A 25,941-nucleotide genomic window follows, 5' to 3' on the forward strand; every position below is an offset into this window, starting at 1 on the left:
TGATTTACACACGCACACACAGACTTTTCACAATGGCATCCTCCTACTCACTAATACATGACAGATGTACATTATTTTGTTTTGTTTACTTATGTCCACCTGTTATAGATGCTATATAGGTAGGGGTCGGACATATTAAATCTTGTTAGCAGGCTTTCCATCTATACAATGTTTCATAATCATTTAAAAGATGTAAGAAATCACTATGACTGTAATATACAGATGTAAAACAACCCTTCAACACTGTGACAAAAAAATCAACAAAACCAAGGTATATACCATAGAATAAAAATTATAATTAATATTAATAATTTAACATACTATTTGAATTCTTCAAAAATTATTGACTTCATTCAATCGAGAAAATATGTAAAAGACTGACATGATGAAGGATAGTATAGATCTAGATATTCATATTTTTCCTGAAAAAATGTTTGATGAAATAAATTAGACACCTGTAAGGTAGAGTTTTTATAGATGTGAACATCTATACATTTATTATTACTAGGTAATACATAAATGGTGGTAAATTAGCATTATCGTCAGGGTAACAGCTGTTACCATGCTTCAGGACGTCGCCCTGTCATTATGTATATATCTCATAGAGACAGACAGAAAAGTGAACTTATTAATACCGTTTAACAGTAAAATGCCCATGGAGAAATAATTCAACAACCAGTGAACTGGAGCCGTGTGGAGGTCCGAGAAATAAGCCTCCAGCTTCAATATGAGTGAAACTACAAAGGAGAATGCAAACCTTATACCAGAAAAAGATGGGTTGGACAAGGGCATCACAAAAGTAGAAAAGGCAAGAAACAGGATGATTGCTGAGGGATATAAATATCAAGCCTTGGATGGAAGTCTGTCCAGCTCAGGCTCCGAATCTGACATCGGTAAGATGTGTGACATAGAATTAATTAGTGTGATTCTCAAGGGCAATATACCTTGGAATATTTTCTGTCCAACTCTGACTTGGACACTTCATTATACAATGTTTTTGATGATTTTTTTCCGACTTGGAGACTTTCTGGTTCTATGTGTGACAATGTTTTTATGAATTTTTTCCAACTTGGAGACACTTGAGTTATATTTGTGACTGTTTTTTATATTTTTTTCTGACTCTCTGGTTATTTGTGTGGGGATGGAGTCATATTGATCACCAAGGATTATAAATTTCACATAATTTGTTCATCCTGATCCAGCTGTTCAAACTTAAATGGTGATTTTTAATTGGATGATGAGATTTATTATATGAAGGTTTCTGAGTTAACAGTAATTTTTGTGTTTTTAAAATTTTTCGTTTGATCTTAGATTTACTATTACTTGACAACTGATACATTGTACTTCAACAAATGAATTACCTGAAAGGAGGTAGGAGGGTGTAGGTGTAGGAGGGGGTCGGTGTAGGAGGGCGTAGGTGTAGGTGTAGGAGGGGGTCAGTGTAGGAGGGGATCGGTGTGGGAGGGGGTTGGCGTAGGAGGGGGTCGATGTAGGAGGGGGTTGGTGTAGGAGGAGGTCGGTGTAGGAGGGGATTGGTGTATGTAGGGGTCGGTGTAGGAGGGGATCGGTGTAGGAGGGGTTGATGTAGGAGGGGTTGGTGTAGGAGGGGATTGATGTGGGGGGGGAGGGGGTCGATGTATGTGAGGGTCGGTGTAGGAGGGGGTCGGTGTAGGAGGGGGTCGGTGTAGGAGGGGATTGATGTAGGAGGGGATCGGTGTAGGAGGGGTTGATGTAGGAGGGGCCGGTGTAGGAGGGGGTTGATGTAGAAGGGGGTCGGTGTAGGAGGGGGTCTGTGTAGCAAGGGATTGGTGTAGGAGGGGATTAATGTAGGAGGGGGTCGGTGTAGGAGGGGAACGGTGTAGGAGAAGGTCAGTGTAGGAGGGGATTGATGTAGGAGGGGGTCGGTGTAGGAGGGGATCGGTGTAGGAGAAGGTCAGTGTAGGAGGGGATTGATGTAGGAGGGGTTGGTGTAGGAGGGGGTCAGTGTAGGAAGGGATTGGTGTAGGAGGGAGTCTGTGTAGGAGGGATCGGTGTATGTGGGGGTTGGTGTATGAGGGGGTCGGTGTAGGAGGGGATTGGTGTAGGAGGGGGTCGGTGTATGTGGGGGTCGGTGTATATGGGGGTCGGTGTAGGGGGGGGTCAGTGTGGGAGGGGGTCTGTGTGGGAGGGGATCTGTGTTGGAGAGGGTTGGTGTGGGAGGGGGTTGGTGTGGAAGGGGGTCGGTATATGTGGGGGTTGGTGTATGTGGGGGTCGGTGGAGGAAGGGTTGGTGTAGGAGGGATCGGTGTAGGAGGGATCGGTGTAGGAGGGGGTTCAGTGTAGGAGGGGATTGGTGTAGGAAGGGATCGGTGTGACTGGTACATATATTTAGATACCAACGGAGCACTGTTTTTCATGATACTTGACTTTGAATCCTTTGGAGCCAATAAATAGTAGGACTATGTTGTTCCCTGTTCTATTACAAACATTTGACTTCCTATTTTCAGATTTAGTGGTATTCTAGTAATAGATGAGGTAATCAATTTATTCATGTATGACTTTAAAAAGAAAACCACAAAAATTGGAGTGCCATCAAAATAAGGTGATTGTACTACATATTGTTACCAATAACCTTTAACCTGATTGCATTCATATGTTTCTTCCTGGATTTTTATTGAAGATGATGAAGGATGATGAAGATTAAACTCAAATTGGTTTCTAGATGGATATACTTTAGGAGCTTGATATAACATTGTTTGTTATGTAATGGTATCTTACTATAGTTATAGGCCAAGTAGATTAGTTGTTGTAAGGAACAGTCCAGATGTGAAATATAAACACTGGCCGGGGGTTATGTTGCTAAAGAAAATCTATTTTTAATAGCAAAAATAGAATAACTGGTGCAGCTGTATTGTATCATAATAAACATTTTGTTTTGTTTTTTACGAGAATAGCATATTTAGTACATGGCCAAAACATCATAATAAGCAAGAAATATGATATCAGCTGTTACAATAATAGATTAATAGCTGGCTCTAATGTACGTTCTAGGGAATGTTTTGCTGATCTCTGTTGTCCTTAACACAGTAACACTCAGTACAGTGAGATGTCACCAGTGACCACACATTAGGTAATAGATCAAAGGTCAAGGTATATTCAAATATTTTACAGACATTTAAGGTCAAAGGTCAAGGTCAAATTGAGATCTAAAATAGTGAATATTTTGTCATGCCAAACAATGTAGTGGAACATACTTATTTGAAATCAAATGAGAAGTTGCCTGATTACAGGTGAATATGACAGAGCCAAAGGTGAGGCTAGGTCAAAGTTGAAATGTCAATTTATATTTTACAGGCAAATTTTGTTTTTAAAGCATTAAACAAAAATTCTTCAATATGATATGTAACATTCAGGATAAGAGTCTATTTAGACACATTGAGGGGCCCTTTCTAATATAAAGTATGACAGTATATACTCTTAATCTAGTAGTTTATCTCGGTAGCACCCACGACTGATTGTGATTCTCAGCAAGCTGCACAGAAAAAGACTGAAATGTGATGTGTAATCTTGTCCTTGTAATAGGCAAGACTATTTACCCCTTTGCTGTGGATGGCCTGTGACTCTCCTGTATTATGTTCAGTGAGGTAGTCACCTGGAAATATCCATGGCTATGGTATGATGAACCTAACAACCAAGACAAACACCAGTGTTTAATCTTAAAGTTAGGGGAGAAATTGGACTCGTTAGAAAACAATAATACAAAAATTGTTTCAATAATATAAAAGGTGTTTGCATTTCCGTATGTTTACAGTAAGTAAAGGTTGATTAACTACAATTACTATTATGGCTAATTGCTAGTTTAAATGGTTTTTACTTTAACTGTTGTAATGTTTCTCTTGGGACTAATTTTAATAATTACTTTTTTGTTGACATCTGATTTCCTAGGTAAACGTAGCTCAGAAAATCTACTGATACATGTATTGATTTTGTCAGTTCACTGACATATAAATTGGTGAATTTGCCCACAAAATGAACCAAATCCCCTACAAACATTTTTGACTCTGCAGTATTGAACTTTCTTTAAACAAATTATGGTTTGAAATTGAAATTAATATTCAATATCTGATATGAATGATATGAGATTTTAGATAATGATATACCTTATCTGCATTCATATCAGCATGAATATTTAAAGATTATAGGTTTAATGCATAAATGTGTATGTACCAAGTATGTGTGGAATGTATTAACTTTTTATGCTTCATTTCTTCGTAATGTGTTATTTAAAAGTGTACAAGTTTCATTCTTCATACATAAATACTGCAAGTTTACTTAATTTAACACAATAAAATTTTAGCATGTTATTAGTTTTTGTTAGCCGAGTACAATTATAAAGTTGTTTATTAACTTTTATCGCTATATTTAAACTACATACTGAAGCTGTAACATGTATATTATAGTTCAGAAGAATATCATCGTTAAATAATTGTAGAGGGACCACAGTAGCTCTGTTGATTAGAGGCCTACGTAGTCTCAGGTAAATTGTGAAAATTTGGAGCTCACTAGCCATATGGTGGTTTGTTTCTCTGGAAACTAATTAGACTTGTTATTGCTTTTACATATTTGTGTCCTTGGGCAAGACATTTACCTTATTGCTCTGGATGTAATGTGTTGGGCCTCCTGTATGTTGTTCACTGAGGTAGTCACCAGCTACTACAAGGAGATCCTTGGCTGAGAGTTCAAGCAGCAAAACCTAATAAACAGAAATTGTATGTTTTTAAAAGCATGTACACAAAGTTTGCTGTCAATCCCAAAATTATATCTAGAAAAAAAATTTGATGTTAAATATTTTGTTGACCTTTTAAGATTCAACGAAGAAGAAGTCAGGAGAATGGAAACAGAGACATCAACAGTTCCTCTGTTTCCTTGTCTTTGCCATTATCCTGATAGCCATTTTGTCGAGTGTTGTCATCTGGCAGTACCAGAATCGGTATAAAGGAGATGGGGAGGTTTGTATTATCATCAGTTTACCTGTACAACAACATTCCAATATGTATTTATACTTAAACCTGTCAAATCTGATGGGACATATTGTGGTGTGGTATTGTTTGTATGTATATTTGACTTAAATTTTCATTTGTTAGTTTGATTTTACTCTATTAATGTCAGAATTGCTGCCCATTATTTTTTTATATTCATATTGGGAAATCTCCTCCCTCAATTTTCAACTAAACACTTTAAAACTCTGCAGGCTTATGACATATGAAGTTGTGGTTCCTTAAATAACCGTTTGATTCCAACGTATTTAGAAGAGTTACTGTCCATTCTATGTTTTTGATCTTAATCCTACCTAAAGATTATCTCTCTTAGTTTTCATCTCTGTTGCTATTGGTAACCAGGTGTGTAATACGTCGTCATGTGTGAAGACGAGCGCCTACATTCTACAGAAGATGGACACCTCCGTTGACCCCTGTAATGATTTCTATAATTACGCATGTGGTGACTGGATTAAAACAACAGTTATCCCAGAAAGCAAACCAAAATATGGAACATTCCAAGCCATTCAAGATCAAATCACTGAAGACCTTAAAAAGGTGAGGAGTCAGACCTCGGTTTGATGACACCTGTTATATTGTGAATAGGTGATTGGGCTGTATCCGGGAATGCATACATGTTATAAACATGTACCCGATTATTGTCTATATCATTAATGTTAGTTCGGTTTTTACAGTGATTATAGTCTATATCATTAATGTTAGTTCGGTTTTTACAGTGATTATAGTCTATATCATTAATGTTAGTTCGGTTTTTACAGTGATTATAGTCTATATCATTAATGTTAGTTCGGTTTTTACAGTGATTATAGTCTATATCATTAATGTTAGTTCGGTTTTTACAGTGATTATAGTCTATATCATTAATGTTAGTTCGGTTTTTACAGTGATTATAGTCTATATCATTAATGTTAGTTCGGTTTTTACAGAGATTATAGTCTATATCATTAATGTTATTTCGGTTTTTACAGTGATTATAGTCTATATCATTAATGTTAGTTCGGTTTTTACAGTGATTATAGTCTATATCATTAATGTTAGTTCGGTTTTTACAGTGATTATAGTCTATATCATTAATGTTATTTCGGTTTTTACAGTGATTATAGTCTATATCATTAATGTTAGTTCGGTTTTTACAGTGATTATAGTCTATATCATTAATGTTAGTTCGGTTTTTACAGTGATTATAGTCTATATCATTAATGTTAGTTCGGTTTACCTGTTTTTTTACCTGTGGTTCTCACCTGTACATGTATAAAAAAAAAACTTAGCCAAAAAAGGAAATAAAATAAAATAATTAAAGATGTAATATAATAGAAAAAGATATATGGTGACATAATGTACATGTAATTATTATGCCGTGTATGGTGACATAATGTACATGTAATTATTATGCCGTGTATGGTGACATAATGTATATTTAATTATTATGCAATTTTTAATGATGTTATATTATTTTTGTTGTATATTCCAAAATAATATAAACTATTGTCATATCATTTCCACTATATAATTTTTGATTATAACATTTTTGGGTTCAGATGATATTTTTCCAGTGTAATGTTTTAATATGAAAACTGTTAACTTATCTTAGTTCAATCTTGTAAAACATGATTCAATTCAATTTATTTCTCTTTTTACAAATGTACATAGGGAATGTCATACAAAACACATATACAACAATTAAAGGTTCACAGAGGCAGAAACATTAATAATATATATAATTGATGTCATGGAGGACAAACAATTGAAAATATAAATCTGATGAATTTACACATTTGTTTTAGTAATTAATATTATTTGTATTTAATAATGATTGGAATTTAATTATATTTACTCTTTTACAATAATATTCACCTAAGTAATACTTCCTTTTACTGAGAAATCTACAACATTCTAATGAATAATGAAATTCATCTCCAATTTTATAATCATTAAAATACGTACAAAATCTTTCTTCCCACGCAATACCATTCCATCTACTCATTTCAATTATAAACTCATGATTAGTTGTTCAAAATTTACATAACATTATCCGGTCCCTATCATCAAGCTGTTCAATACAATTTTCAAAATTTAAAGATTCTTTAAATATCCTATAGCATGCTGACTTAGAGGAATTAAAAACATCGCTTTTCCATTTCTGAATATACTGGTCTTTTAAGATCTGTTTAACAGTCAACTTCAACCATTCTACATTTACATTTATAGTACTTTGCATATCCCATATATAGCTTAAACCACATTCATTCAAGATTTTTCTGATATATAACAGCCACTGACTAGTTATACCATTTCTAATGTTACTTTTATATAAAACAGTGTATGAAATATAAGAGTACTTGCTATCATGTGCCTGTAACAATTTAGACCAATAGGTAATCATGCGGACCTTTACATGATTATGTAAATGATTATGCGTAGATTTATTATTTATCAATTTGACACAGGAAGAAGTTGATTCAATTTTTAGAAGGACATGTGCATGTTTACATGTACTTTCTGTCTGCAATACTGAAGTATTAACAGACAAAATATCAATAATTAATTGTTGATTTATAATGATACATCTGTAATATCTGTAAAAATTACAGGTAGATCCACAGCTAAAATATCTCAGGTACATGCAGTACCTTTATGAAACAGATTATAATTACCCTCCCTTTGATGTTTCTACCTATTGTCATGGACATGTATGCTTTCCGGAACAACCCGAAAGATCATGTTCAGCAATATCAGGTGTAAATTATCTTAATTAAAACACGTCACATGGGGGCTAATAAATAAATGCAATATAATATATTGGTAATGTTGATCGTAAGCTTCTCTGGCATTTGGTAATATAGATGAGGTCACATGACCATGATGTCACAATTTAGTTTATGTCAGATGACGTTTGTTAATACATTAAAGATAATATGACCTTTTTAATCTACTTGCAATCACAAGAGCATAGTAATGACTGAGGATACAGAAAAACTTTAATTATAAATAAAGAAATGAGATAAAGTAGACATAAGGTGAAGGTCAGAGGTCAAATAAACCCCTTTTTATTGGTCAGATTGATGTTCTATGACCTTTTTATACAGATGGGGTGTATATATCTAAATACTCCTAAAGGAATATATTTACATTTGTGTAGTTAATAAAGTCACAGACAAAATACATGTAGATATAAAAAAACTATTTGTGTTGATAAAACAGAGAGTAGTTAGCCAAGTTTTGTTGTTTTTAAAAATAGACATATTTGTCTTAAATAGGCTTAGTGCTATTTTTTAGGTATTTCAATCAGACAGCATTGTACCTGCTGTAGACATAAGTAATTGTAAAGGTACCTGCTGTAGACATAAGTAATTGTAAAGGTTGTTTGAGGACTTAAGTCACCTGCTGTAGACATAAGTAATTATAAAGGTTGTTTGAGGACTTTAGTCACCTGATATAGATGAAGTAATTGTTAAGGTTGTTTGAGGACTTAAGTCACCTGCTGTAGACATAAGTAATTATAAAGGTTGTTTGAGGACTTTAGTCACCTGCTGTAGACGTAAGTAATTGTTAAGGTTGAGGACTTCAGTCACCTGCTGTAGACGTAAGTAATTGTAAAGGTTGTTTGAGGACTTCAGTCACCTGCTGTAGACATAAGTAATTATAAAGTTTGTTTGAGGACTTAAGTCACCTGCTAAGGTTGTTTGAGGACTTAAGTCACCTGCTGTAGACATAAGTAATTGTAAAGGTTGTTTGAGGACTTTAGTCACCTGCTGTAGACATAAGTAATTGTAAAGGTTGTTTGAGGACTTAAGTCACCTGCTGTAGACATAAGTAATTGTAAAGGTTGTTTGAGGACTTAAGTCACCTGCTGTAGACGTAAGTAATTATAAAGGTTGTTTGAGGACTTCAGTCACCTGCTGTAGACGTAAGTAATTGTAAAGGTTGTTTGAGGACTTTAGTCACCTGCTGTAGACATAAGTAATTGTAAAGGTTGTTTGAGGACTTAAGTCACCTGCTGTAGACATAAGTAATTGTAAAGGTTGTTTGAGGACTTTAGTCACCTGCTGTAGACATAAGTAATTTTGTAAAGGTTGTTTGAGGACTTTAGTCACCTGCTGTAGACATAAAAGTAACCTGCTGTTAAGTAATTATAAAGGTTGTTTGAGGACTTAAGTCACCTGCTGTAGACATAAGTAATTGTAAAGGTTGTTTGAGGACTTCAGTCACCTGCTGTAGACGTAAGTATTTGTAAAGGTTGTTTGAGGACTTCAGTCACCTGCTGTAGACATAAGTAATTATAAAGGTTGTTTGAGGACTTTAGTCACCTGCTGTAGACTGTAGACATAAGTAATTGTAAAGGTTGTTTGAGGACTTTAGTCACCTGCTGTAGACATAAGTAATTTGTAAAGGTTGTTTGAGGACTTAAGTCACACTGCTGTAAGACATAAGTAATTGTAAAGGTTGTTTGAGGACTTTAGTCACCTGCTTTAGATGAAGTAATTGTAAAGGTTGTTTGATGACTTTAGTCACCTGCTTTAGACATAAGTAATTATAAAGGTTGTTTGAGGACTTTAGTCACCTGCTGTAGACATAAGTAATTGTAAAGGTTGTTTGAGGACTTTAGTCACCTGCTGTAGACATAAGTAATTGTAAAGGTTGTTTGAGGACTTAAGTCACCTGCTGTAGACATAAGTATTTGTAAAGGTTGATTGAGGACTTTAGTCACCTGCTGTAGACATAAGTATTTGTAAAGGTTGTTTGAGGACTTAGACATAAGTAGTCACCTGCATAAGTAATTGTAGGACAGTCACCTGCTGTAGACATAAGTAATTGTAAAGGTTGTTTGAGGACTTTAGTCACCTGCTGTAGACATAAGTAATTGTAAAGGTTGTTTGAGGACTTTAGTCACCTGCTGTAGACATAAGTAATTGTAAAGGTTGTTTGAGGACTTTAGTCACCTGCTGTAGACATAAGTAATTGTAAAGGTTGTTTGAGGACTTAAGTCACCTGCTGTAGACATAAGTAATTGTAAAGGTTGTTTGAGGACTTTAGTCACCTGCTGTAGACATAAGTAATTATAAAGGTTGTTTGAGGACTTTAGTCACCTGCTGTAGACATAAGTAATTATAAAGGTTGTTTGAGGACTTTAGTCACCTGCTGTAGACATAAGTATTTGTAAAGGTTGTTTGAGGACTTTAGTCACCTGCTGTAGACATAAGTAATTGTAAAGGTTGTTTGAGGACTTTAGTCACCTGCTGTAGACATAAGTAATTGTAAAGGTTGTTTGAGGACTTTAGTCACCTGCTGTAGACATAAGTAATTGTAAAGGTTGTTTGAGGACTTTAGTCACCTGCTGTAGACATAAGTAATTATAAAGGTTGTTTGAGGACTTTAGTCACCTGCTGTAGACATAAGTAATTGTAAAGGTTGTTTGAGGACTTTAGATCACCTGCTGTAGACATAAGTAATTGTAAAGGTTGTTTAGACATAAGTAATTATAAAGGTTGTTTTTAGTCACCTGCTAAGTAACCTGCTGTAGACATAAAATTTAAAGGTTGTTTGAGGAAGTCACCTGCTGTAGACATAAGTAATTATAAAGGTTGTTTGAGGACTTTAGTCACCTGATATGTAGACATAAGTAATTGTAAAGGTTGTTTGAGGACTTAAAGGTTGTTTGAGGACTTTAGTCACCTGCTGTAGACATAAGTAATTATAAAGGTTGTTTGAGGACTTTAGTCACCTGCTGTAGACATAAGTAATTGTAAAGGTTGTTTGAGGACTTTAGTCACCTGCTGTAGACATAAGTAATTGTAAAGGTTGTTTGAGGACTTTAGTCACCTGCTAGACATAGTAATTATAAATGAGGAAGTACCTTGTAGACATAAGGTAAAGGTTGTTTGAGGACTTTAGTCACCTGCTGTAGACATAAGTAATTGTAAAGGTTGTTTGAGGACTTTAGTCACCTGCTATAGATGAAGTAATTGTAAAGGTTGTTTGAGGACTTTAGTCACCTGCTGTAGACATAAGTAATTATAAAGGTTGTTTGAGGACTTTAGTCACCTGCTGTAGACATAAGTAATTATAAAGGTTGTTTGAGGACTTTAGTCACCTGCTGTAGACATAAGTATTTGTAAAGGTTGTTTGAGGACTTTAGTCACCTGCTGTAGACATAAGTATTTGTAAAGGTTGTTTGAGGACTTAAGTCACCTGCTGTAGACATAAGTAATTGTAAAGGTTGTTTGAGGACTTTAGTCACCTGCTGTAGACATAAGTAATTGTAAAGGTTGTTTGAGGACTTAGTCACCTGCTGTAGACATAAGTAATTGTAAAGGTTTGTTTGAGGACTAGTCACCTGCTGTAGACATAAGTAATTGTAAAGGTTGTTTGAGGTAGTCACCTGCTGTAGACATAAGTAATTGTTAAGGTTGTTTGAGGACTTTAGTCACCTGCTGTAGACATAAGTAATTGTAAAGGTTGTTTGAGGACTTTAGTCACCTGCTGTAGACATAAGTAATTGTAAAGGTTGTTTGAGGACTTTAGTCACCTGCTGTAGACATAAGTATTTGTAAAGGTTGTTTGAGGACTTAAGTCACCTGCTGTAGACATAAGTAATTGTAAAGGTTGTTTGAGGACTTAAGTCACCTGCTGTAGACATAAGTAATTGTAAAGGTTGTTTGAGGACTTTAGTCACCTGCTGTAGACATAAGTAATTGTAAAGGTTGTTTGAGGACTTAAGTCACCTGCTGTAGACATAAGTAATTGTAAAGGTTGTTTGAGGACTTAAGTCACCTGCTGTAGACATAAGTAATTATAAAGGTTGTTTGAGGACTTTAGTCACCTGCTGTAGACATAAGTAATTATAAAGGTTGTTTGAGGACTTAAGTCACCTGCTGTAGACATAAGTAATTATAAAGGTTGTTTGAGGACTTTAGTCACCTGCTGTAGACATAAGTAATTATAAAGGTTGTTTGAGGACTTTAGTCACCTGCTGTAGACATAAGTAATTATAAAGGTTGTTTGAGGACTTTAGTCACCTGCTGTAGACATAAGTAATTGTAAAGGTTGTTTGAGGACTTTAGTCACCTGCTATAGATGAAGTAATTGTAAAGGTTGTTTGAGGACTTTAGTCACCTGCTGTAGACATAAGTAATTATAAAGGTTGTTTGAGGACTTTAGTCACCTGCTGTAGACATAAGTAATTATAAAGGTTGTTTGAGGACTTTAGTCACCTGCTGTAGACATAAGTAATTATAAAGGTTGTTTGAGGACTTCAGTCACCTGCTGTAGACATAAGTAATTATAAAGGTTGTTTGAGGACTTTAGTCACCTGCTGTAGACATAAGTAATTATAAAGGTTGTTTGAGGACTTAAGTCACCTGCTGTAGACATAAGTAATTATAAAGGTTGTTTGAGGACTTAAGTCACCTGCTGTAGACATAAGTAATTATAAAGGTTGTTTGAGGACTTTAGTCACCTGCTGTAGACATAAGTATTTGTAAAGGTTGATTGAGGACTTTAGTCACCTGCTGTAGACATAAGTATTTGTAAAGGTTGTTTGAGATATAAGTCCCCTAGGTGATAGGTCATATTAAGGCTGCTTATTTTAGAGATGTTGGTTACCTGTCCCTCCTAAGTCTTACTATTATTGTTGTTGTTGGGAGATGTAGTTTTCTTCCCGAGATATTGAACTTAGGTTTTTTCCTGGGTTTTAAGTTAATGTAGAATGTTTCTTGTTTACAGGTAATTAATGAGTTTGGATCCTGGACTCTGACTGACAACACAGAACCATGGGATAACAGTTCCTGGAATTTCATGGATACTTTGGTGAAAATAGCCAGTACTGGATTAAACGAACCACTGCTGGGAATGGGTGTCAGTAACGACGACCGAAACAACACTGTCAACATTATAACAGTAGGTGGAAATAATCATCAAATCATGATTTTGTGTCAAAATCTTCGAGAAACTATCACAACCTGTGTAGGATTATAAAATATCAGAACCTGTGTAGGATTAAAAAATATCAGAACCTGTGTATGATTATAAATTATCATACCTGTGTAGGATTATAAAGTATCATACCTGTGTATGATTATAAAATATCATACCTGTGTAGGATTAGAAAATATCATACGTGTGTAGGATTATGAAGTATCATACCTGTGTAGGATTATGAAATATCATACCTGTGTAGGATTATAAAATATCATACCTGTGTAGGATTATGAAATATCATACCTGTGTAGGATTATAAAATATCATACCTGTGTAGGATTATAAAATATCATACCTGTGTAGGATTATGAAATATCATACCTGTGTAGGATTATAAAATATCATACCTGTGTATGATTATATAATATCATTACCTATGTAATAATATATGCATGGAATGAATGAATAATTTTCAACAAAAAATTGATTTTGAGAAAGATTTAGAAATTGACAAAAAAAAATTGTTTTGTAAATATATGATTGAATGTTATTTTGAATACAAGGCACTGTAGATAAGAAAAGAGAAGCACATTTTGTACATCAGATAAATTCAATAATTCCACTTATATATTAAATAAGGGCTGCAAATCTTGTTGTTGATAAACTTACAAATTAGGGCAGTCTTCCCGTACTACTTGTACATCAACTAAGGGACATAACTCTTGTTATCAGCTTTCACAGAGTGGTCTCACCCTAGGATCCTGTGAACTGTATTACACTAACAATTCTAAGTACAAGGAACTGAAGGACGCCTACATAAATTATGGCACCAATTGGACAGTTTATGTCGGAGGCAAGGAAAGTGAAGTCAGGACGAAGATCGAGGCAGTTTACAACTTTGAACAGCAGCTAGCATTAGTAAGTCAGTTGTATGAAATGGAACTGAGCCATTTTGTTTTTGTTGTTTCTCCTCTGATAGATTGAATGATTGGTTTTTTTGAGCATATACAAAGTTTCATGTCATCTTTTATAATTGAAGAGAAAAAACACATTATGAATATGGTATTCTTCAACATTTTAAAAGTAATATTATAATAGATTGGACAGATATAAACTAACCTTCAACAACTTGAAATTATCAGTAATGTAATTTATCTTTTTGCGAAAACTTGTCAGTGATAACTGAATCCAAGAGACCTGTATGTCATTAATTCAATTTATTCAGAGTTGTCTTGAAAAAGTAATCCAGGTTTGGCTTTGACATTACTGATCCAAAATTATGCTTCTAAAACATCAGAATAACTATAATTTGTAACCTGGGTCTTAAAGTAAGTAAATTTCATACATTTGCTTACTAAACATGATTTCTTTACTGACCCACGTTCTGCAAGAGCAAGTAAGTCACTGTCACACAGAGAGTATCTTAGGGATGTCCTGTATTTGTAATACATTAGGATTTCATTTAGTTCATTAGAACATATTACAAATAACATTGATAATAAGTCTGCTTCTCACATATACTATATGTTTTAGCTTATTGTATGTAGATTTTATAATTTTGTATTATTTGTATTGTAGATTTACAGAACAAAGAAAGAACTACAAGATCCCGTGAAAACTTACAACAAAATGACAATTAAAGAGCTTCAGGACAAGTACTTAGGGACTGACTCTATGGTAGGTAATATCCTCCCCAATAACATGATTCAAACCGATCCTGATTGTTCTATGTCAGGGTTAGATAGTAAGTACAGTAACATTAACCATGTTGGAGATTAACACCTGACTGGTTTGCTTCAAGTGGCAAAGAGTTCTTATCAGGGGAGATAAATCCTCCCTGAAATTTCACAGCAGATAAATCAATTTTGACTAAAGGTGATGATAATAGGATTGGATGTACTTATAGTTTTGTTTTTTGACAATGAATTCATGGAGAACATTCACAGCTTGTATCATTTTCTTTACTAGAATGTTTCATGTGAAATAAAAGTTGAGTTTGCAGTTTCTCTGCATAAACATTGTGCCAACAGGTACCTCCTCTGATATACCTACTTACCTCCCTTTGCCTTTCAGATAAATATACATGACTACCTCAATGGTGTATTTGGAAGGGAGTTAGCAGATGATACACAGATCCTGGTGACCACACCACAGTACCTGAAAGATCTCACCCCTCTTCTGGCCAAAACACCAAAGAGGTTAGTTTCCTTGTTATGTAGTTTAGATGTCTGTTTTTCAAAATTTTGGTTCAGGAGAAAAACATTTGCTGGGGACAATGTATTTAATTCATCTTGAATGTCTTCAAATATAGAGAAACTCTACAAATTTTATCTGCTATGCATCATAAAAAAATAAGTTGATTTAATGGTCGACGTTAAACATTTTTTATTATACTGCATTGGCCTTCTGTCTACTCGAGAATGTTTTTATCGTAACATTACATGGCTAAAATCCTTTTTTGAAACTGTTGAGATTTATAAAATTCTACATTACCTGAAAGATGTTGGTCTATATAATAGATTATGACGTAGCATTTTAATCTTTTGTGTTAACATACCCATTTAAGATTTTTAACATTTGTCTTTTACCTTTTGGTTTGTTTAATGTTTTTTCCTTTTGGATCGCTGTGTGTTTTACCGTTTGATGGCCCTAATGACCTTTTATGTGTTGACGGGTCGTTAAGAATGTAATAATAATAAAATCTGAGATCAGGTTTGATAAGAGTTTTGTATCTTTCTCAAACAAATGCTAGTGTTCTGCTCTTTTGAGTGAGTGTTTATTCCTCATTATTGGTTTGTGGGAGTATGAACTTCTTAAGAAATCAACGTTACTTTCTCATGGAAATTTATAATGTGACAGTCAATTAATGCTTACAAGAGCAGATAACTCTGCATCACAAAAAGACAGAAATATCTATATGACAGGTGTTGCCCAGCATACTGTTACTATGTAATGTTTCAGCTGATATGTAAACTGTCTGTTGCAGTGTTTTAGCCGACTACATGGTCTTCACTTCTGTCAGTTTATTATCTGGATATTTACCCCAGCGTTTCTCTGATCTTTCACTCATCCTGGCCAAGGTGGAGACAGGTGTGTCCAAACTTGATCCTCGCTGGATGCGTTGTATGAACAAAGCTGTTGCTACTGTAGGATATGGTGCAGGAGCTCTGTATGTGCAAGACTACTTTGCCGAGACAAGCAAAGCCCAGGTCAGTCCAAAAAAAAAAGAATCTTACACTGAATATGTTAAGATGTGGTCAAATTTTAAAAATTATTTGAAAATATGCATCCAAATTCAGTGAGAATTATATACACAGTGCTTACTCTATACTGGGAATCAAAATAGTCTTACCTTGTCTTTTTATGGTATACAGTTTTATGATATATGGGTCATATTCTTATATGCATGGTTATAGTTTTTATTTCCCGAGGTTTGGCCATTTTACATTCAGCCTTGCCTTACATCAATAGGAATTTAAAGAAGATAAAAAGACATGCAGTACACGTTTATTTCAATTTCTTTACCATAGATTCTGCTGTTAATATTCCCCGGACTTCGATTTCATTTCAAGAGTTGTATGTACACATATCTTAACAGTGTCAGCAGGCCTCCCATAGGTTGTTTAGTGAAGCAACAGACTCTGGCACAAAATTACCCAGGCAGTTAATAGGTGGATAAACCTAGCAAGCAAACAAACATTACAAGGAAATGATTTACAGTCTAAACTGTCATAACAGCCACCTTGGTTAGACAGCCACCTGCTTATAACGGCCGTTTGCAGACCCTCCCAATCGTTTTTGCTCATTAATAATACCTAATTTAACAGCCACCTGTCTAACGCGGCCAGCCTTTTCATCTCCAAACTCGCGATCGAACCTCGTTTAAATGGCCCTTTTGACCATATGACCATAAGTCATTTGAAAAGCTTTCTTGACTGCGAGTCACATTTTCTTGCCCCGTGAACATTCCTACAAAGAAAACAGCTGATGGCACGTAAACACAATTCTCTATTAATTTTATATTGAGTTTGATTTCATTTACCTCACTGGTATACACAATGCAGGCATATTATCACTATTGTGGCCAATCACTTCAAAATATGAGCAGCAAATGAAAAACTTTAACTCTTGAAGAGCGCTACAATGCACTTTCGATGCTTGAGACTGGAAAAAGTGCACGGGTCATTGCTAAAGACCTCGGTGTTGGCAGGACACAAGTTCTCCAAATATTAAAAAGAAAAGTCGAAATTTTAGAGGCCATAGAAAATAATGTGTTCGGTGAAAGGAAAAGAAAAAGACATCAATCAGGAAATGAAGATATAAATGATTTAATGTGGAAGTGGTTCAATACTGGCATGCATTCGAGAGGAGGACACGGATTGTGAATCAGAGGAAACAGATGATATCAAAAGTGAATGTGACAAGAGTGAAGTCAAACCAGTTATGTTAATGAACGACTTAATTGATTCTTTGGCAAAAATGAAAAAGTTTGCAATACAGTGGGGCAAATGTAATATTCTGTCTTGTCTTATGGAGATTGACGATCTGATAGCAAATGCATGTATTGACAGCCATTCGAAACAATCAGACATTCGCTCTTTATTTCAATAGCTTCATTAAAACTTGTACATGCCTTCCTTTCAATTTTGTACTTTTTTATTTATAGTTGTGTCATAAGTATAAGATTGGTCTGTCTTCAAATTACTTGCTAACAAGATAATAAATAATAACAGATGATGTTTTATATCTTATTATTTAACTGTATTCAGATATCAATGTGCAAATTGCTGCAACTTTGGTTCATAAATAAGGAACCTCAATTAAGAGGCCACCTCTCTATAAAGGCCACTTTCATAATTTCCAAACAGTGGCCGTTTCATACAGGTTAGACTGTAATTACAAAACACCTGTTATATTTTGAATAAATTGCTCATAGTTCAGTATCTTTCCTCTTATTCTAGCTGTTTTGGGAAAATTTAGTTATCAACGTTTCTCTTAAAACTTGGGGACAGTAACATTTTATAAAGTACAACTGGTCCCAGATTTTCAGAAAGTTTTTACTTAATCAGGTGGAAGATATACTGGAACAAGTGAGGGCAGCTTTTATTTCAAATCTCCCAAGCGTGACATGGATGGATGACGCGACACGAGAGAAGGCTGTAGAGAAAGCAGAAAAAGTCAGCAAAAAAATTGCCTACCCGGACTGGATCCTTGATCCTGTTAAACTCGACAAGTATTACGAAAATGTGAGAATAACAACACAACACATTCAAGTGGTTTTATTCAACTAGTCCTTATTAGGGTATAAAAGTTGAAGAATATTTTTTTACTTCTATATTTATTTATTAACTCTTTATTAAGTTCTCAAGGTATCATAACAACATTTTGTCTTTTGAAAAATTCACCAAATTCAGTTTTGGATTCTCTGCTTAAAAAAACAATGGTACTGACAAGGTAAAATATAATAATGTTCTGTTTGTGTTGTGCTCTTATGACTTACCATATAAATCTGTTTGTTTTCTGTGGCTCGCAAATTAAAAAAAAATATTCAAAACAATTCCAGTCGTTTTCATTCATTACATATGTTATAAATAGATGTAAAAGTTCACATTTATTTTTTTGAATCTCTCGCTTTCAATTCATCTTATCATTTCAGATTTATATGTTTTTTAAATACTTCAGTAGACTTACTGGGTGCCTAAGGGAAAAAAATAATTGAGTTTGAATTGTTAGGGATGAAAACTCATAATTTTTGTACAAATTATAACATTCTGTTCTTTACCTTTCAGCTTACAGTAACACCTGCAAAATTTGTAAAGAGTGTATTCCAAATTTTAGAATACAGCGTTCGTAAAAATCTGGACAAACTTGGCAAGCCTCCAGACCCTAATGAGTAAGTTTACTGTTTATCAAATAAAATCTAATGGATAAGTATGATGAAATTCTGAGGGTTTTTAACTAGCATCAATTGTAAAAGCTTCAAGTGATATTGATCACTGTGTAATTGGTCACTTCAGCTATTTGTAATCATTCCCCTGTTACAACACAGTCACACAGTTTAAGATTTTAATTCTAAAGGGATTTTTTCTGGTTTTTATAAGGACTTTTATTCAAAGACTAGATGCCTCTAGAGTCGATACATGTAGCTCAATAAAATCATGAGTAGGGCCTACTTAACATCTTTCTTTATCAAGTCTCTAGCTTTCAAATGCATAATTTTTAGCTCACTTGGCCCTTAACAGGAAGGCTCAGGGCACTGATATGTAACATGCTAGGATAGAGGGCTACCAAGTCCGTTTGAATGAATGACCTTGACCCAATTTCAAAGGTCATAGGGGTCAAATATATGAAAATTTTCAAAAAACTTCCTCTCAGTAAGGCCAATGGTATTGATATTAGGCAGTAAGCATTCTGGGAATCAGGACTATAGTTGTTCAAATGTATGACCTTGACCCATTTTCAAAGTCACAGGGGTCAAATGTGTAAAAAAAAAAAATCAAACTGCTTCTTTTCTGTAAGGCCAAGGGTATTGATATTGGGCCTTAAGCATACAGGAGAAAAGGGTTTTCCCCATTAGCTGAAAGGCCCAGAGTACTGATATTGGTCATGTGGCATGCTAGGATGAAGTGCTACCAAGGTAGTTCAAATGAATGACCTGGACTAACTTTGAAGGTAACAGGTGTCAAATGTGATGAAAAAAAACTTCAAACTTCTTCTTCTCTGTAAGGAAAAGGATAAGGGTTATGATATTGTGCCTAAACCATAGAGGGGAAAAGGACTACCAAGATTGTTCAAATGAATGACCTTCAACGTCTCGGGGGCCAAATGCACTACAATCTTGAAATATCTTCTCAATCACCAAAAGGCCCAGGAAACTTTGTACATGTATTGATCTAGTGGTCCAGCAGCGTCTTTCACTATGCAGGAGGTTTCATTTCTGATAATTCTCTCATTACCATGGAAACAAACAGTCAGAATTGCCAAAATTGTTAAAATCACCATTACCGGAACATACATTATGTAACTTGAAAACAGTTACCATTGAAATGCCTGTCACTAGCTACCAGGGTTTCCATTTCAGCTGCTTGAGCATGCTTCTTTGGCTCAGTCGGTAGAGCTGGTCGTTTATCAGGCCAGAGACCTGGGTTTGATTACTGTTGGGCACTCAACAGGAATGCGTATTTTCCCTGTTCTTTCACAATATTATTTAAAATGTTACTTACCTGTAATTTACCTGTTTGTTTATACCTTGTTTACCTGTTACAGGTGGGCAATGATGCCTACTGAGGTAATTTATTTACATGTGATTTACCTGTAATTTACCTGTTTGTTTATGCCTCGTTTACCTGTTTCAGGTGGGCCATGATGCCTACTGAAGTCAACGCCTACTACTCACCTATATACAACAGCATCGCTTTCCCTGCTGGAATTTTACAAAAGCCTTTCTTTGACCCAGAATTCCCAATGTAAGTGACAAAAAAAAAATTCTGAAAAGGAAGAAAAGAAAAAAAAAGTTTATAGATAAATAAATTATCCTATCTATTATATTGGTAATTATGTTGTATCAAGGAAATTCAAGGCCTACATGGTCATATGATATGATAGTTTATGTACACTGTAAATCTGTCACATTAGATATTCTTGTGAATTTGACAGTAACATTACAGTACATACCTTAGATGAGACCTTCAATATTCATGTACTATATATACATTTCAGTCCATTTAACTACGGTACAGTTGGGATGATCATTGGCCATGAGTTAACACATGGGTTTGATAATTCAGGTAAGATTTATTGACAGTAATGCCTGATGTGTGTGGTTTTGTATGTCAGCAATGTTGTCCTGAAAGTCATACTCTGATGTCTCAATTTTTGTGCATCAGCATCTTCATAACAAAATATAAATAATTGATATTATCAATTATACAGTCTATTTTTGACAGTTTCTGGAATTTTTCCTGAAACATTAAGCATTTTTATGTTTTTTCAGAAAGGACACAACTGTCAAAATCTCAGCCATTTTAGGTATTTTTCATCTCTTTCTCAATGGCCTTGATATCCTGTCCAGAATAGCAATGTGTGATTGTCATGGGAGATAACTCTAGACAGCAAACATACCAACATTATTGTTTCCACCTTTAGAAAATGCCATTTTTACTCAGCAGTTGTTTGACTCCTCTACAGACAAAAGGGCATAAGGTCAAAAGGGGGTCAGATAGCAAACTGGTTTTTATTTAAAGCATATCTTGTCTCCTCTATTGTCAGACAGGTTTCTTCCATACTTAGTTTTTCCCAAGTTTTTCCCATCAAAATCATCATGTGACTTCATGCCTCCCTTTCAGGTGTCTGTTCTACTAATACCTTATTATATAAAAGATGTAACAGTAAATACTGGTTATACGATGATGACCTTGTCTCTGTTATTCCATTGACAATATTAATATGACCTTTTCTGTTAATTTCCAGGACGAAAATATGATCTTAATGGTAATTTACATAACTGGTGGACTAATTCCTCAATACTTGGATTTAAACGAAGGACAGGTTGTATGGTGAAACAATATTCAAGTTATGAGGTAGAAGGTGTCCATGTAAGTATATAGATATATATATTTGAAAAGAATGAAATCAACACTGCAAATGTATTCCGCTAACATTTTCAGGCGTAATGGCCATCTTGATGCGATACATTTATTGTAACGTCTTGGTAAGGACATTGTGACATCATACATAAGGGAAGATGGAGATAACGTTATCGTTCGCAGTATATTGACTTTACATTTATGTGCGTTTGTTATTAATAAAATATGTGTAAAAGATTTTTTCAAAACCTTAACTAGCATTGAGAGCTGGTTTAAATATTTTGACAAACAATATGTTTGGCATATTGATTTTATTCTTTTCAAATGTCTTATCGATACACAAAGCATTTTTAAGTTACATTATATATATGTGTAAACATAAAAGGCCAACAAGGCAAACTTGATTATCGCTAATGTTTTCATAAGATGTCCGCTTCAAGTACAACAAAGCAACTTTGCAAAGAGGATATGTTTGTCTAACTCTTCAAGCCGGCACTAAATGCGAATTAATTAGTGTCATTATGCCTTACAAATATTAATAACATCATTATCTCCCCTTATACATTATTGTTTACATTACGTCATAATGGTGTAACCAAGACATTAAAGTAATTGCCTGAAGATAGCCGAGACATGGCTTGAAAACGTTAGCGATAATCAAGTTTATTTGCCTTGTTGGCATTTTACGTTAATATATTTAAACAATACATAATGTTCTCATCTAATTGAACTATATATATATATACTCCTCATGGTAATAATATTTTCCAGAGCATTAGATTTCCTTAATTTTTGGAATTTGTTATTTGCCCCAGCCTCTTGTAAGATTAAACAAAAAATTATGTCGTATTTTCTGGTCATTGCATTGAAATTTGCAGATTTTCTGGTTTTGAGGTAAAGTAAAGGTTTAATATGTTTTTTACAATTTCTGTTTCAGAGTTTTGCTACTTTGTTGTTGCTACAGTTTTGTAAACAGTTATACATAACATGATAAAATACATCATATAGCAGACTGTGGTAATCAAAATGATGGTGTCCTTTTGTCAAAATGGTGGTGTCCTTTTGTCAAAATGGTGGTGTCCTTTTGTCAAAATGATGGTGTCCTTTTGTCAAAATGGTGGTGTACTTTTGTCAAGCAAAACATCAAACTATTTAATGTCAGAGATTCAAAGTGCTTATGTTTCCCAAACGTTTTAAACATCAATTTATTTGATGTTTGGTAGCCGTTGTTTTCTCGTTAAAAATGTAAAAAGAAAATTTTATTAATGAAGCACATTTCACATTTGTTCATTTTCTTTGCCAAAAAAACTAAAAATGATAATTCTTCAGCTTGTTTTATATGAAATGGAAACTCATTTTAATTATTTTCATTACTATTACCCTCAGCCTCAGGGTGGTGGTACAGTGGTGTAACACACTTACTATACCTAGCCATCCAGGGTTTGATTCCTGGGATGGATTTAAAAAGATATGGGGTCACCTACCTGATCACATGGGTGTCTCCCAGGTACTCCAGTCCTCCCACAGTAATACCCCGCCCACATTTCCAATACAGATTTACAAAAGTGATCAATTTAAGTTGGAAAAATGCAATTGATGTCAGATGATCAATCTTTATAATTCTGTCCAGTAGGATACTCCAGAAAAGCAGGATTTTTCTTCTTCCAACATGTTTCCATGGACAGTACCATAATACATTGTTACAAATTATGATTTATTTATAGATACGAGGGGACACCACTCTAGGAGAAAATATAGCTGATAATGGAGGGTTGAAAACTGCATACCAGGCTTACAAGAAGTGGAGGAACAGTCATTCTGATGATCTGCTTAAGTATCCTGGTTTGGAACTTGATGAAGATCAACTGTTTTATGTGGGATTTTCTCAGGTATTATAAAAACTTTTTTTTTACCGTCTTGTCACCTTTTTTATGGGAGTTGATGTGATTTCTCATATTTGACCATGTTTATGGTATTAATTAATCATAAAAAATTGGGTCGTTTGTTTGTTTGTTAATTGTTAAAAAAGTTATAAACTTCTATTGTTTTAAATCTTGAATAAATCTTGTTTGATAAATGTTTATTGTTAAATCTGTTTGGAACCAATGCAGAGGTACAATTAAGTTCCAGCTAAGGTCCCTAGTTGGTAGTGTGGATATATCTAGGGCGGTTGTATAGGCGACAAGTGGAAGTAAGGAAATACAACCACAACACACCTCCAAAGTTTCTGTATTTCAATTGCTACTTTTTTATGGTTGACTGGTTTTGCATCATAGGTGATGCTTCATCAGAACCGTTCTTGTAGCAAATGAAATACAGAAACTACCGAGGTGTGTTGTGGTTGTATTTCCTTACTTCCATCTAAAGTAATTATGTCTACCTTTTTATATTGAATGATTATACTCTCCAAAATCCTTCAGCAAGCGTAAAGTTGCCATTTTTTCTGTCAATTTGTCTTTCCATCTGTTTTTCTGTCCATTCTTTCATGTCCAGAGCATACCTTTGGTCACAATAAAACAAGGATGGTGAATTATGGTGTGCACATTGTTCATACATGATATGCAGTGTACCAATTTCAGGGTCCACAACTTTTTAATTTACAGAGTTGCTGCCATTTGTTAAACTTTTTGTTTCCGTAGCCTAACTTTGCTTTTATTAAATCTAGGACAACTTGGCATATACATTGGTCATACTGACAGAATGTGCAGTGTACCAAATTCAGTGCCTTAAATCCTTCAATTACAGAGTTAATGCCCTTTGTGTGCAATAAGTTCTTATTGGGATATTGATCATTTTCACTGATACTGTATTTTACACTTAGATTTGATGTTATTATATTCTACCTGTTTCAATGTTTTAGCTGTGGTGTTCCTACTATACACCTGCCTACGCTAAACAGTCTATTCTAATTGATGAACATACCTATGCAAAATACAGGTGAGAGGATGATCTGATAAAAACTTGATATTATCATATCTTCTTTATTAAGTAATCAGCCCATACATGATAATAAACCAACGAATTTTTTATTATAATTTGTATAGAACTGCTTGTAAATTTATATAATTGTCCTATAATTGTTGACCTCTGATTTGAATCTAGTGTGTATATAACAGGTGACGTAAAATACTATAACTTTTGAAGTGTGATAAAGCAATGTCTTACACCTGTCATATTTTTGAACTGCAAAATTCTTCAAAACTGAAGTGTTCATGATATGTTGTGTTGTAGGGTCATCGGAGCCTTGTCTAACTCAGATGCCTTTGCCAGAGCCTTCCACTGTCCACGGAACTCGCCCATGAATCCAGACCATAAATGTGTAATTTGGTGATGAGGATGTAGTTTTATAAACAATCAATGTTTCATCTACCATCAATGATCTAGACATTGTATCGAGTTATCTAAATCATGACAAACAACCTCTTAGAAAGTTCTGTCATTCTTTATTTTTTTAAATTGATTAAGTATTTTTGTATGTCTTGAATCTCAGCTTTTCTAACATCTCAATACATTTAAATCATGCAAACTTTGGTTATGGATTCTACTGTTTCATATATATCTATACTCAATTTATGTATGTGCATTTTTATCTTTCCATTGTGAGTTTTCTCCCTTATGATTTTTTTTATTGAGACACCTCTGTCTATTTTGAATTATCTCCCTTATAAGCTTATTGATTGAGACACCTCTGTCTATTTTGAATTATTTTCCTTTTGAGCTTAATGATTGAGACACCTCTGTCTATTTTGAATTATCTCCCATATAAGCTTATTGATTGAGACACCTCTGTCTATTTTGAATTATCTCCCTTATAAGCTTATTGATTGAGACACCTCTGTCTATTTTGAATTATTTTCCTTTTGAGCTTAATGATTGAGACACCTCTGTCTATTTTGGATTTTCTCCCATATAAGCTTATTGATTGAGACACCTCAGTCTATTTTGAATTATTTTCCTTTTGAGCTTAATGATTGAGACACCTCTGTCTATTTTGAATTATCTCCCATATAAGCTTATTGATTGAGACACCTCTGTCTATTTTGAATTATCTCCCTTATAAGCTTATTGATTGAGACACCTCCGTCTATTTTGAATTATTTTCCTTATGAGCATAATGATGGAGACACCTCTGTCTATTTTGAATTATCTCCCATATAAGCTTATTGATTGAGACACCTCTGTCTATTTTGAATTATCTCTCTTATAAGCTTATTGATTGAGACTATTTTGAATTATTTTCCCTCTGTCTATTTTGAATTATCTCCCTTATAAGCTTATTGATTGAGACACCTCTGTCTATTTTGAATTATTTTCTTTTGATCTTAATGATTGAGACACCTCTGTCTATTTTGAATTATCTCTCTTATAAGCTTATTGATTGAGACACCTCTGTCTATTTTGAA

General features: G+C 34.3%; 1 protein-coding gene across 1 annotated transcript; it reads left to right on the forward strand.

Moving 5' to 3' along the window:
• The first annotated feature begins 727 nt into the window (after positions 1-727).
• On the forward strand, positions 728-24,869 carry LOC132565125 (endothelin-converting enzyme homolog). Its single transcript, XM_060229733.1, has 19 exons — positions 728-900; positions 2,279-2,301; positions 2,434-2,445; positions 4,846-4,988; positions 5,379-5,573; positions 8,313-8,342; positions 12,759-12,932; positions 13,686-13,871; positions 14,532-14,630; positions 15,027-15,151; positions 15,940-16,162; positions 18,023-18,199; positions 18,743-18,846; positions 20,309-20,419; positions 20,673-20,740; positions 21,423-21,547; positions 23,263-23,427; positions 24,399-24,475; positions 24,770-24,869. The coding sequence occupies exons 1-19, from the start codon at positions 728-730 to the stop codon at positions 24,867-24,869; spliced, it is 2,310 nt and encodes a 769-aa protein (XP_060085716.1).
• Positions 24,870-25,941: the final 1,072 nt, after the last annotated feature.

Source organism: Ylistrum balloti, unplaced genomic scaffold (genome assembly GCF_031769215.1).
Source record: "Ylistrum balloti isolate Yb309-2 unplaced genomic scaffold, AGI_CSIRO_Ybal_v1 Utg369694, whole genome shotgun sequence".
Taxonomy (NCBI): Eukaryota; Metazoa; Mollusca; class Bivalvia; order Pectinida; family Pectinidae; genus Ylistrum; species Ylistrum balloti.